Source organism: Numida meleagris, chromosome 1 (assembly GCF_002078875.1).
Source record: "Numida meleagris isolate 19003 breed g44 Domestic line chromosome 1, NumMel1.0, whole genome shotgun sequence".
NCBI classification, from domain to species: Eukaryota; Metazoa; Chordata; class Aves; order Galliformes; family Numididae; genus Numida; species Numida meleagris.
In genome coordinates this window covers 1389985-1404358 of record NC_034409.1, presented here as the reverse complement: position 1 = coordinate 1404358, position 14374 = coordinate 1389985, and the positions used below count along the sequence as shown (strand labels likewise).

The 14374-nt window shown below is 48.3% G+C and overlaps 2 protein-coding genes across 2 annotated transcripts in view; both read left to right on the top strand.

Moving 5' to 3' along the window:
* The window catches only part of LOC110392325 (collagen alpha-2(VI) chain-like), a 32862-nt gene extending 32413 nt beyond the window's left edge, over positions 1–449 (top strand). The window contains exon 24 of the mRNA XM_021384473.1: positions 120–449. Coding sequence (XP_021240148.1) covers positions 120–139 — 20 coding nt within the window. The 3' untranslated portion in view covers positions 140–449. The remainder of the gene's footprint in view (positions 1–119) is intronic.
* Positions 12639–13324, top strand: UCN3 (urocortin 3). The gene has a single exon (XM_021391407.1). The coding sequence runs from the start codon at positions 12639–12641 to the stop codon at positions 13101–13103; it is 465 nt and encodes a 154-aa protein (XP_021247082.1). The 3' UTR covers positions 13104–13324.

Below are 14374 nucleotides of genomic sequence, written 5' to 3'. Positions count from 1 at the left end.
GGACATCCCATGGTGTCAGAGACCTCCTGAGCCTCTCCAGACATGAGAGGTCCAAGACGAAGCCCGTGTTACAGCCAATCTCCAACATCCCCTTTGTTTTCTCTTTCCTTGCTTTCCAGCACCAGTCAGAGGGAGGTGATTAGCCTCAATTGCTGTGCATAAATCAAAGATAAACGAAGCTGCAAGAAGTTTCTCTGGGACATCTTGGAGGCTCAACAAGCAAGACAAACCATTTAACATGAAGAAGAAAAAGACGTTGGAAATAAAGATGTTGGAATACTTGTAATGATGATCAGGAAACATAGTGGTATGAAGAGAGGGAATTATCTGAGTGCTCAGGAAAGCCCAGAGGCTCACAACTGTACCCTTTGCTCTGCAGCATGACTGTGCAAATCCAGGTGACGCCTACCCTTGAGTTTATTTTTGTAAAATAAAAGTGTGTTAATGCTGCTGAGTATCATTTCTAGCTCACAGTTCAACTTGGGACCAGTGACCCTTTTAAGTAAAGCAGATGGAAAAGTGGAAATTTCCATTGCCCCGTGTCCAATCAGATGGGCAGGTTGAGCCCTGTCCCATGGCAGATAACCAGACAAATTCCTTTAGCAAGCCCAACTTCTCTTTCACTTGGCCATTCCCTGGATAAGTGAAAAAGAGCTGTGCCAGACTGTATAGTAAGAAAGCAAATGGACTTCTCCCTACAAATGCCACCTCCAAGCCTTCAAGGAGAGATGTGGAGATCAAGTGGGAGGGTAAACCTCTGGGTTGTGGTGACCTTGTGGACCCAGACTGGAGGGGTCCTGTCCAACAACATCTCCTTCAAGTGCACATCATGGGACTGCATGGACTCCTGGAAGGGCCACAGCAGCTCCAATAGCATGAAAGTCTCTCCCATGTCCTCAAATGCTCATAATTTGCCAAAGAAACCACAGAAGTGAAAGATTCTGTCTTCTGCACAAGTGAAAAAAACACTGTCATGATGCATCGAGGTAGGAAATGCAGTGCCTAAAAACGACACCTCTCATTGCATCGTGTCTTCAAGGATTGCACTGGGGATTGCCTTTCTCCCTCCAAGCAGCCTTGGTGGGAATGTAATGGTTCAATGAGGATTTGTGGTGGAGAGGAACTGGGGGAGATAATTAGGAAATTATCAGGGGTGTTTATTAAAAGGGTGAGCCCAGGTTTCCCTGGCTGAGCAGGGTTGCCTCATTGCTACAGGTAGGGTAGCAGGATTCCCCTTGCCCACAGTGTCCCAGGCTCCAATGAGAGGTTAGCAGAAAAATCTGGGTTTTTCATTCCTTCTGCAACTAAAATAAAAAATAAAACATATATAGGATTTGGTAAATGCTGGAAACAAGAGAAGTGACATTTTCAGACCAGCATTTCCAATCTCTCCTGTACTTCAGCAAGACAAAAACATTCAGGCACTGCATCACAGCAAAAAAAAGAAATTCCCTCAGAGAAGAAACAAAATGTTCCTGGCTGAGCAAAATATTGGCTGCAGCCTCATCCAAAATAAAGCTTTGCTGTGTTTCCAGGTGAGGCCACAGCATAAAGAAAGTGATGTTTCTGGGGTGCCTGGCTGTGCAGGTGCTGCAGCCTAGGAGACATTGAGCTGAAAAAGAGCAAGCACCACGTACAGGTAGGAAAATCTGTATTTAGGTGGGACCTTGCCAAGGGGAACAAGATGTTGAGATGCCACAGTTTTGCAGGGCGAACAACTTTTCAGAGCCTTATAAGAGATGGGGAAAAGGGACTTGGACACAGGAAGGGCACCTCCAGAATGGTTCATCCATCTTGACCTGAGCTGGGATGTCTCTGGTTGCAACATCCCGTGCCCTGAGTCACAGAATCATTTGAGTTGGAAGGGACTCTTAAAGGCCATCTAGTCCAACTTCCCTGCAATGAACAGGGATATTGGAATGATCCTTCCTGATACAAACCAGCCCACAGCTGGACTGGAAAAAAAAATATTTATATGCGCAGACTGAAAACAAGGCAGGAAGATTTCCTCCATCCCTTGGCTGCTCCCCCAATGGCCCCAGGCCCACATTTCTTTGTCCACCTATCAATTTTACCAGGGCATTAGAGAAGAGGAGGGTGTATTTCTGTGGGCCAGCAAAGCACTTGGCAGGCATGTTAAGTTGACATCAAGTCTGAGGAGAAGATAAGCAATGGTAATTGCATGAAGATAATTTTTATGGCTGTGAATCAGCAGGACGGAGATGGTCAGGAGACAGCCGTGGGTGAGCCAATGGTAACCTGCGACCATGGATGTGGGACCATGGACACAAGATCTGGGACCCACCTGAGAACACAAAGAATTCCCAGAATTTCTCCTTCTGGCTCATTATTCCCAGGACACTGAAGGAATGGGACAACTTTTTTACTTTCAAGTCCACTGCCATCAGTTTAAATAGGGCTTTATCTCCCCACATGCAGAATTTCTTGGCAGCTTTGGGTTCCATGCTTGGCCAGGAGTGAGCGTATCTCAAAGCAAAGTTTGGTGGTCAGATTTAGCGACCTGGTTTCATGGTTAAGGAGAGGGGCAGAGCCTCTTGGGGTTGATTTGGCTCAGGACCCTTCACCATAAACCATGCTCACCAGACAGTCCAAAGCAGCAGCTCACCAGGGAGTTGGGGGATTTAATCCAGTCTTCAAAGCAGCTTGGAAGAGTTGGGGAGTGGAAACCAGTACTGCAGGCAAGTGTATAAGACCAAGCTTTTTGGTCCTCTGCTAGGTGTATTAAATGCAGCTTGAATTTCCCATCAGTGCTCTGGGAGCTTAGGCATAATGGGAAATTGATAACTTGATTTTTATTTTTTTTAATACATCTAACCTTAAACGTTTAATATTGATTTGCCATCTGAACCTCTTTGGCAGGGCCGAAATATTACCGGAATGCCTCCTCGGTGTTTCCTTGGAAATGTCACGTTGCTCTAATTGAGTTTCTTGAAATGATTTGATTGTGGGGTCGGGGAGACTTTTAGGGCCGAATGATTTGCTGGCAAGCCGTCGGCTTTCCAGGTGCAGGGAGCTGGGGCTGCTCCAAACAGGGCGAAGCCAGAAGATTCCTGAACATCGCACGTTGGAGAATGGCCATAAAAAGCGAAGAGCTTTGCTTTGAGACCTGAGCATAGGAAGAGAGGTGCACGTTTGGGTTTTAATGCACGTAAAGCAGCTTCAGTAATCCTCGTGGAGTGTGCAAAGTGCAGGCTGATTTCAGAGCATGGGTGGCCCCATTGCTCCTTTTGTAGCTGCAGAGCTGAGCCCATAGGATATATATGGTCATACATGCACCAGTAGCTCAAGCACACGCATTCCCTTTGCACTGGGATTTCAGCTCTGTTTGGCACATCTGGCCAGCAAAGCCTTGCAAGGAGGTGCAGGGAGGAGAAACTTGCCTAATCGAGGCATCCAAAGTCAGCAGGTAGTTCCTTAGCAACCTTGACAAAAGAAAATGGATCGCGAGAAATGAAGAGGCTGGGCTGGAGTAATTGAGTAATTTAATAATGATACAGTCCCTGAAATGCCCACGACACTGACAGCCCAGCCCTGAGCATCATCCAGCATCCTCTGGCCTTGCTGGCAGATGAGAGCAGACAGGCTGCTTGGGAGGGAGCTGACAGAAGTCCCCATCTTCACTCCAGCCAGAGTCAAAAGCAACAGAAAAGTTCACCACTGTGTCACCAGTCTGAATTGCATCCAGCGAGGTAAATTAATTACCTGGTATTTTTAGAGCGGGAGTAATTTAGGCTCTGGAGATGCAATTGGACATGGAGTTAATGCAGGGCTGGACCCATGCATCAGCAAGATGAATCTTGCAAAAAACATCCATCCTCCTCATCTGGTCTGTGTGGTGGAGGTGACTTTTGGGTGATATACATTGATTTTTGGAGCAATAGCAATCATTATGTCACTGCTTTCATGTACGCACCCACTTGTCAGCATTGCTGGTAAAGGTAAGAATGCTGTTGGTGAGCACCATCCTCTGCCCGTCGTGAGGGTGGAATTGCAACCCAATGGCTATGGCATTGTGGAGAGGGAGGAAAACTACTGAAAAATCCTCAAAATCCTTTGATGCCAGGCAGGCAGCTCTGAGCTGGGGTGAGCAAGAGCAAAAACTGGGATGGATTCGCCTCCAGCATCATTACTGTGTGGGTTAGAAGCAAAACCAAGGAGAAATACTCCTTGTCCAGGAGCGGGTGATTTACAAGAGCTGCGTTGGTCTCACCCCAAAAACCACCCCAGAAAATCTCTTCTGATCCCTCAGGGTTTGGTTCACCCATCTCCTGCCTTGGGCATTTCCTACACAGCACTCTGAGCCCCACCACCACGTCTCCATGTCCCCCACATATGTCTGACTTTGCTCCTACAGCCACCCTGAGTACAGTGCCATGTGGCTCATGAAACCAAGTGGCAAGCCTTTGGCCATGACACCTGCAGCAGAGTGCTGGAGAAGCAATATAACCCAACCATAGACATGCAGCCATCATATTTCTTGCACTTTTTCTTCATTTCAGATGTTTGCTTCCTACTGGTGATGTGATACCCACATAGTTACAGGCACACACCGTGCACATGGTGCACAGGACATGGTTTAGTGGGCATGGTAGTGATGGGTTGGTGGTCGGACTAGATGATCTTAGTGGTCTCTTCCAGTCTTAATGATTCTATGATTCTATTATATGAAATGCCTATTTGGAGAACAGGTAGGAAACGCAACATGGAGATAGCAAATAAAAACCACTGGTGAAGACTGTTTGGAAGATTTAAGATAAATGTTTCTGCTCCTATGCTTTTTTTTTTCTTCTTCTTCTTCTTTTGGAAGGAAGTCATGAAAGAACCATGATCTATTTCATGTCCAAAAAGCTGTTGGTGGTGAAGTTTGGTAGTTCTTGAGAAAGTGGTTTGGTCAACAAAAGTTTGACTCACTCTACTAAGGTCCTGTCTTAAGGCCAGAGACTTTCCAAGCCATTGACACAATCTCTGCATCCCTTCTGGAGATGCCAAGCTGTCAGCAGGAGCAAAAACCACCCCCAGAACTGTGTCATGGAGTGGAGGATCCCACCAAAAATGAGCTTTGTGGGAGAGGAAGAGTCCTTGGCCATTGGGTTAGAGTGAGATGGAGAATGGGCAGTCTTGAGTCTACAACATTCACAGCCCTGAAAATGCAAATTGAGTCTCAGAGGTTATTAAAAGTGGGACAAAGCAACTCAGAAAATCATTTTTTGCCCATCTATGGACCTACAGAGCATCCATGTCCCCCTTCTCTATGAAATCCTGGTGTAAAGTAAACAGGATCATACATCACATTGCCTTAGTCTCCCTGAGCAAGCCAAAACTTTTGTAGGGGTATTTGGGATGTGAGTTGTGCTTCCAAAGCTTCTGGTGTGCTATGACCATGAGACACTGTGTCTTATTTTTCCCAGTAGTGGAACGTTTGTGGTGATGAAATTTTAATAAGATCCTCTCCAGCTGCCCACGTTTAGATTTAAACGATGATTCACAGAAGGAAATTGAGCTTGGCAAGAGTGAGAGAGGCTGTGGAGAAGTGGGAAAGTGTCCTGCTCCTAGAGAGACAGACGCACATGGGAGACCTGAGAGGACACTCATGACAAAGCCTTCATTTTTCAAAGTTAGGTCATTTTTTGGAGAAACTTTGGGGAGTTTGGGCCATGCTCCCCTCTGCCACCTGCGAGGTCCTGGGAGTGCCCTTTCCCAAGGTTTATTTTTGTGCTCTGATATTTTCAGATTTGTACAGCAAAATCTTCTCTCTGAGCTCTGTAAAAAGCAAAGAGCAAAGCAGGGATCGGCGAGCCACGGTAGCCAGACGGTGACAGCTAAAACAGTCCAATAGAGATGAACCAGACTGTTTGACTTCTTTCATCTCTCTTCCTTAGGAACTATCTTCTCTTTCCTGCTTTCCTCTAATAAAATCACCCTGAAGACTCCATGTCTAGCGTGCAGATTTGCCTCCTTGCTCAACAGTGAAGCATTTTATGGGTAAATAGCTGCAGAAATATGCCCCATCATCTGCTGGCAGCATGGGAGATGGAGATGGCTTTCACTACATGGCTCCACCAGTACCTGCTGGATGACAAGTGCATTCATCCCCATGGTCTGGCTTCATTCCTAGGTAGTTTTCATCATTTGGAGGAAAAAAAAAAAAAAGGGAAAAAAAACCAACTAAACTAAGCAAAAAATCCACAACAACTCAGAATTATATGGGTTATTTGGACTACAGGATTGACTTTTGAGCAAGACCCATGTGTATACCCCATTTCCTTCCAGTGTAGTGTGTCTTTAGCATGGATTTGGTTGCTTTTCACCCAACAGCTGTACAGTCAAGGGAATGATCCATCTCCAGTCTGGATGCCCAGGAAAGCAGTTTATTAATGATTAACTCCCTCCTTGCTTTTTGGTCTTTGGAAACCGCTGGCACCACACTTCCCCAAACAGGGATGTGCTCAACCCCGATGGACCCATGCTTGTCACCCTCCCATGCGAAGCTGCAGACACCAAAGAGCTCAGATGAGAGATGGCACTGCCAAACACCTCCTCAGGGTCCCACAAGGCTTCATGGCATAGAGGCAGCCCTTTCACAATGTCCCCAAGGCAGCCCATTGCCACTAACCAAGAAGAGCTGGCCACCACATTCTCAACAATTTGAAGCATGCATGACCTATGGGCACAGCCTGAAGTAATTGCAATGGATAAAAACTGCAAGGTGACATGTTCTCCCTTCATCACACACTCAGCCCCAAGAAAACATCAGTGTGGGAGGGCATCCACCCCATCACAAGGAGTGGACCAATTGAAAAGGTGGAGCACCCATCACCGTTGTGAAAGCAGCTGAACAGACCTTATCCACTCCCAAACTGCAGCTTTCATACAGTTTAATTCACTTTAGGGATGCACTGAAATGAGTTAAAGGCCCCATCGCCTCTGAGAGGAAGTGGGCTTTAAGATGGCTCAGTTAATCTAATTTAACATCATACTGCTCCCTATCCTATAACCCCTTCCCCATGTACCTGAGGTTCCAAAGTTTTGGCAATGGCAGGGCTTTGGTTTTGACCTGAAGTTCTGAAACTCCTGGAGACAATCAGGGCCACGAGGTCCTTGTGTCAGAGAGGTACAGCAGGCTTTGATTTTGAGGGTAGCAGTTTGTCTCCACCTTTGGGTCCATGGGACCCACACCTCATGCTAGAAGAAAGAGTTCCCCCATTGATCTCCAGACTGTTGAATCCAAAATGCCCCGCAGAAGATTTCCAGTGGTTCCCCTACCCCTTTTAATGTACACCTCTATCCCAGTGATACATGGGATGGTGACATCTCCTTCTGATGGGCAGGGGGACAGGGGTGCCCACACACCATTCATAAAGCACTCATCAGCCAGCTTGGCACTAAGAGCCCCCATCCCACATGCTTTTACAGGTTCAACTCCCTTCTTTCAACCTCAGCCCCAAAAAATCAGGGGAAGGAAGTGGGTGGATCTTCCCTAACCCACTCCGAAGCACGTGGAGTTGTGAGTGGTCTGAGCCCAACAGGATCCAAGGGTCTCCTGAGCTTTTTACAAGGACCACAGCCAGTATCTACAGTCCTCAGGGATCAAGAAGATGCCAAACATGTCTCTCTAAGGAGGCACAAGGGGATATAAATCCCAGCCAAGCCCTCACCACTCACACAGGCACAAAACTTAGGAGTTGGACTGAATGATCCTTATGGGACCCCTCCAACCAGGGATATTCCTTGATTCTACAAAAACCTTCTCCCAGAAGGAGATAAATCTGAGCTGATGTTGAATAACTTCAGTTGAGGTGCTTAATACCAACCAAGGAATTGCATAAATTTTAAAAAGCATTAGATAACTTTAGCCAAGCTTCAGGCTTATGGTGTCACTCAGTCCCCCATAGATAAATAAGATATCAGGTAACAGGGCTGACCCAAGCCCTTCTCACCTCACCAAGGTTGAGGACATGACCCAAGGAAGCCAAAGGTTGCCAAGACTCAGCACTCCCATGTCTGCAATGAGAGCAAAGGGAAATCATTTTTAATGGAGCTCCACCATGAGGGATGGGTTGGAAATAGCTCTCATCCATCACTACCTTCACAAAGCATGAGATGAAGGATTTCAGCAGCTCGGGGATCGTGCAGCCCTTAGAGAAAGCTCATCCCTCTGCAATAAATGAGGCTGGAAATGTTTTCTGGAGAGTGAGAATCGTGGGTCAGGTGGTGTTTTCCCTTTCTCTTTGCTAGGAAGGAGTCCCTCCAATGGAGTTTCTCACCCAGGTCCTTGCATTGACATCTGCAGGCAGGTTGGTTTGTGGTGACAACCAGTGGCTCCAAGGATTTGGATCTCAAAATTGCCTTCCAGGTCTCAGTGATGGAGGGGAAATGGAAACTGGAAGTTGGAAGACTAAGATGAAAAGAGGAATGGATTGCTGCAGCAGTGGGTGCCAATGTGTCTCAGCCAACAGCTGGAGGTGGTTAAGGGGAAAATGCTCTACCTGGGATGGAAGGCAATGGGGAGCTCTTGCTGTCACCAGTGGCTGCACCTCAACTTCAAGGGAAACTTCAAGGGCCTTGCGAAAAGCTCGAAGATCTTCACCCAAGAAGGTCCACAGCTTTATTTCTCCAAAGGAGCACCTGTGTCCACTGCAGGTGTGTGGTCCAGGAGTGGGAACGTCTCCTCATCCTCACTCAGAGCACTCAGAGCCATTTGTGGAAGACAAGACTTTTGGCAGGAGACTCAGGGCTTTCCCCAGGCTCAGTTGGATTTGTTCTTTTCCAAGATGTCAAAGGGCTTTAAAGCCATTCAGGAGCCTGCAGCCCATCCAATCTGTGGTGGGTTTTGGAGGAATCCTCTCCCAGAAACACGACTTTTTGAGGTGTCTCATGCCAGGACCACATGGAACAATCCTCATTTCCGAAAGGAAGACCTCCAATCTCACTCTCTTTGTAGCACCAAGACTACACCAGGATTAAAGCAGTGCTGGGACGATGGACTGACTACACCATGAGTCCTGGGACCAGGAGTTTTGGGGCGATGGACTGAGGTTTTCTTCTTGGCTGCAGCCTTAGAGCAATCTGAATGTATTCTGCTGGATCTCAGTGGGTTTGGGGAGCTTGAGGGGCTGTGGACAGGGCTTGTGGACACTGCCCTAAGGCAAAACCCAGCCAAGAAGATGCACCAGCCCCACACTTTGAAAAGAAAGAAATGACTGGGATAACACTGCTGAAAACCTAGACGGGCATCCTTAGTGGCCACAAAAATTCTTTGCATTTAAAATATCCTTGCACCGAGTGCCTGGAGGAGTGGGAGAAACATATCTATGTGACCCTGCAAAGCCCCAGCACTGACGACAGCCCCGTTCTCAGGTGAGTCTCACCTGCTCATCGGGTTCAGAGGTCTTTTTCTCCCCCTTTTTTTCTTTACTTTCTGAATGGGGAGAGGCACTGCAGCCCCGTGACGTCGCCAGCTCCTTCTGATTTCATTTTAATGCAATCATGCCCAAACGAAGGCTCCACGTCTGGAGTTACGACTCAAACCCCGTGATCGCTCATTTTTATATATACACGAGGGAGGGGAAAAGCGTTTCCATAGAGAGAAAAAATATCACAGCCCTCTTAATAACAATAAAAGAAAAGAGAGGGTGCAGAAGTTGAGGGGAAGGCGCTGATGTCTCTCTGCTTGGAGTGAGAGCCGCACGCAGCAGCCCCTTCCCATCCCAGCACCGAGGACTGCCAGGTGAGTGCCTGGATTTCATTTATTAACCAGCTTCGTTTGCACAAACTTGAAATATTTCAGTGCTCGGGAGATCAGGTTCCACGCCTTTCTGCAAGAAAAATAAAAATGGGATAGGGAAAAGTAGTAAGAGTCTCTCCAGAATAAATAGATTTGGGGGTTATTATAGCAATTTTTGGAGGGAGATCAGGCAGGGGAAGGATTTGGAAATGTTGGGAAATCAAAAAGTGGGAATATAAATCACTGCTGTGGTTAAAGGGAGGAGAGGAGGGCACAGCCTTATCCCCACCGGGTCAGCATGGGTTTGGAGCCCTTGGGAATCAGCGTCCCCAGGAGAGGTTCACTGGGGAAGTGGAGGCAACATCAGACAGAAAGAGTTTGAAAGTCTACAAGTCTCGTCTGCAGTATTATTTTATTCCAGACTTACTTTTCTGATGGGGAAAAAAAATCAGCTTTATGCTATTCCTCTGCTGTGGATGATACAGCTCTGTCCCCACTTTGCCGGAGCTGCCGTGCTGCGGTGATTTGCTTTTCTCTTTTAAATCCGAGAGGTAGAGTTGTCCATCGATGGGCACCGTCCCATTATAATGCCTGGAAACCACTCACGGAGTCCCAGCAATTCCCAATCATGGGTCACCCTCCGCCAGTGGCAGATTTTGCTCCGACTTTCTCAGATTTGCTGCAGTTTTTCTTCTTCCTGCTTTTAGGAAGGGGTGACCCATTTCCAGCTGTTAAAAAAAAAAAAAAAAAAAAGAAAGAAACTTTCTGGCAGGGGAGAAAAACCCCTATGCAAAATAACAGTAATACCAATAATAAAAATTAAAAATCAAAAATCAGATTTGCTCATCAGGATGCTTCATTTCCTCCCTGCTTTGCTTTGATTTCTGTCCTGCCTTTCTCGTTGCTCAGCCAAGGTCCCCAAAGAGTTTTTTTCAGCTGCGGAGCCAAACCAGCCCATTTCAGACAGCTGGGAAATACCAAGGGGAGGTGAAGAAGACAGGGAGATGCTCAGCAGCAGCTTCTCATATCAGTGCAGTTCACAGCCAGCAGCTGCACTGGCTGTGTGAGCATTTTCAGAGCTATTCCTGCTATTCTGATAGCAGCCTGAGGACGTGTAGGGTAGCAGGCAGGGGTTGAGGAAGGATGGCAGTTTCTACATTCATGAAGCCCTGAGCCCCTCCGTTCTGCTAGGAGTTTGCCGGGGTGGCTGCATCATCCGGGGCTGAAACACATCTGCTTTGGGGTGGGAGAAAGATGCTTGTCTTGATAGGAGTTGTAAGCAAAACCTAAGCCCCGGGATTTCAGTGTCTGATTTTGGGCTGAAGGAAGGAGACTTTCAAGTCTCAAATCACATGCACATGGGGGTTGTGTGCCTGGGAAGGGTTTTGCTCGCCATCCTGCAGTCACAGTTTTGACAGTGCTGCCAGGGTCATAACACAGCTGCTTTGCATCCTTCTTTTGTCTGGATGAAGGGCAGAGCTAAGGGGATAAATCCACACTTAACCCCTTCCGCAAGGGACAGCAAAAGGGCAGATTTAAGATATAAACCTGCCCTGATCTCCCTCTGCAAGGGAAAGGAAGGGCAGAGTTAAGGGGATGAACCTGCCCTGATCTGCTCTTCCAAAGGGACAGCAAAGGGCAGTCAAAGTGACATCAATTTCACAGTCACATTGACTGAAGGACAGGTCCAGGATGACAGTTCCTGGGGATAAGGGGGCTGGTTGAATTTTGGAGGACACCCACCCACCGTGAAGACCCCAAGTAATGTTCCTGCCATCAATGGGGACTCGTCTCGCTGGCCAGAGCTTGCCGTGCGATGCTCTTGCCACAAGATGGGGCCAGAAGATTGGGAATGGCAGTCCACCTCCAGGTGCTTGGAGGGTCGGGGCGTCCTCGGGGCTGGCTATGGGGATGCTTGTACCTTGGTCTATAATGTGAAAGAATCTCCGCCTGGAAAATGCTTTGTAGACCTTTAGATGAGCAGATGGGAGCAGTTACGGATGTGGAGATGGGGAGGTTTTGCAGAACGGAGGTTATCTCAAAATTTTTAACCTTATTTTAATGAAGATTTTGGGACACCGAAATGATCATATTTCAAGTAGTGAGTGATGCTACTGTGCCATGATTTCAACAAAGAGATGGCCAAATCTTCCACAGAGGCTTCAATTTTGCAAAACACCTTTACCATCCTACCCAGTACCCCAAAACCAAGGGTTTGGGGGTTGAACCTTGGAGGAAGAAGTCCCGGAGCAACTCATTCTCACTTGCCATAAGCATTTAGATGGGACCTTGGGGGGTACCTGTTAGACGAACCCATGACTTTGCAACATGGGAGGTGAACCCATGACTTCGGGGTGTAGGAGGTGAACTTGGGACTTTGGGATGTAGGAAGTGAGCTTGGAACTTTGGGATGTGACAAGTGAACCCAGGACTTTGGGACATGGGAGGTGAACCCAGGAATGTAGGATACGGGAGGTAAACCCAAGGCTTTGGGATGTGGGAGGTGAACTCAGGAGTGTGGGATGAGGGAGATGAACTCAGGACTGTGGGACATGGGAGGTGAACCCAAGACTCTGAGACATGGAAGGTGAACTCAAGACTGTGAAACATGGGAGATGAACCCAGGTGAATCCAGGCTGGATAGGGCTTTGAGCAACCTGGTCTAGTGGAAATTGTCCCTGCCTATAGCAGGGAGGTTGGAACTAGGTGATCTTAAAGATCCCTTCCAACCCAAACCATTCTATGATTCTATGATTTTGGGATCTGGGAGTTGAACCCAGGTGTCTGGGACATGGGATGATGAGGGGATGATGGTGCTTTCCCCCATGCTCCCTGGGAAGCTGATGCCCATCTCTGCCCTCCTCTCGCTCTCTCCACTGGGCAGGCCACCACCATGCCCCACGCCAAGCTGCTGCTCCTCCTCGCCCTCCTCTGTGCCACAGAAACCAGCAGGGCTTTCCGCCTCTACAACGCCGCCTCCATTTTCAGCTGCCTCAACGCGGCCCTCACCGAGGCCCAGAAGAGCCTCCCAGAGGAAAACACCGTCTTGGACAAGCGTGGTTACGACTACCGTCCAGCAGAGGAAGCATCCGAGGAGGAGGAGGAGGAGGCAGAGGAAGAGAGAGGGAAAAGGACATTCCCAGGGGAAGGCCATTACAAATACACCTCCCAGGCGCAGGTGAAGGGGAAGACCTACCAAAACCGTGCCAAGAGCGACCGCCGCACCAAGGTCACCCTGTCCCTCGACGTCCCCACCAACATCATGAACATCCTCTTCAACATCGCCAAAGCCAAGAACTTGCGGGCGAAGGCTGCCGCCAATGCACACCTCATGGCCCAAATTGGGCGGCGGAAGTGATGCTCGTGGGGCAGGGGGTGACTTGGAGCAGGGATGGCCACACGGGGCCAACACATGGCCCCAGCCTGCTGGTTGGAGGGGACTGACAGCCGTGTACGATATCAGTGTTGTATATTTTTGACCCATAGAGCTACCTAACTTTCATATCTCTTCTTCCTCCTCCTTTCCTTCCCAGTCTCCCCTATTCCTCCTCCTGGACATTTCCATGCGTGGGGATGAGGGTGGTGTCCTCAGCAGGGCAGGGGGACATGTTGGTTTGGAAAGGTCCCTATTAAAGCTACAATCTCTTGAGTTTCCAATGCTTGGTTCTCCCAACACCTCCAGCAACTGCTCATTCAGGTCCATAGCCTTTCCAAAAGCTCCCTCCAGTTCAACCTGTCCTACAACAGCCCTGGTCATGCTCTCTCTAAAATCTCCAAACACAAGTTGTCCCCATACACAGTCACAACTACATTGGGAAGGGAAAACCTCAGCTGGTCAGGGGACTGTGCCCCATACCTGGAGACATCTGAGGTCAGGCTGAACAGGGCTCTGAGCAACCCGATCCAGCTGTAGATGTCCCTGTTCGTTGCAGGGGAGTTGGACTAGATGACATTTATGGGTCCCTTCTCACTCAAATGATTCTATGACTATGATCTCAAGAGGCATTTCCCAATTTCTCCGGATGGGAACTCTAGATTTTCAGGTTATTTTGCAACCACTTTTTTCCCCACCAGCACCTTCAGCCAGGAAACCGTCACCTTTCATCCAAATGATCATTTACAAGCATCCACAGAATGCAGCATGGCTTTGCCTCTCTCTCATGGCTCAAGGTGAGTTTGGACCCCAAGAGTCACAGATCACTTTCCAGCCACTCCAGACCCACCTGCGGGGCTGGTCCATGTTGTCCAATATACCCCCACCCACATCCCCACCATTCATACAGATCCAGGTGCTTCATTCCCAATGTATATCCCTGGCCAAACCATCCCTGCTCACTCTGATTCCCTTCACCCATTCTCCATCAAGCCCCAGCTCACCAAGCACGCGCTTTACCTTGGGCTATATATCCTTTCCTCTCAATCCCCTCCTCTCTTCACCTCACAGCCCAGTTCCAAGACAGAGCCCTCTCCTGACCTCCATCCCAGCACATGGAGAGAAAACTGGGAGACTGAGAGAAATGTGGCCCTCTTTCTCCAGGAGAAATTTACCAAGAGCAGCAAAACAGTTCCCACCAGTCCCATCCACATCATAGCTACAGGGAGCTCCAGGTGGGATATTACAGAGGACAG

Coding starts and splice junctions, on each gene's coding strand:
- UCN3 (XM_021391407.1), top strand. CDS start 12,639: ATGCCCCACGCCAAGCTGCTGCTCCTCCTCGCCCTCCTCTGTGCCACA.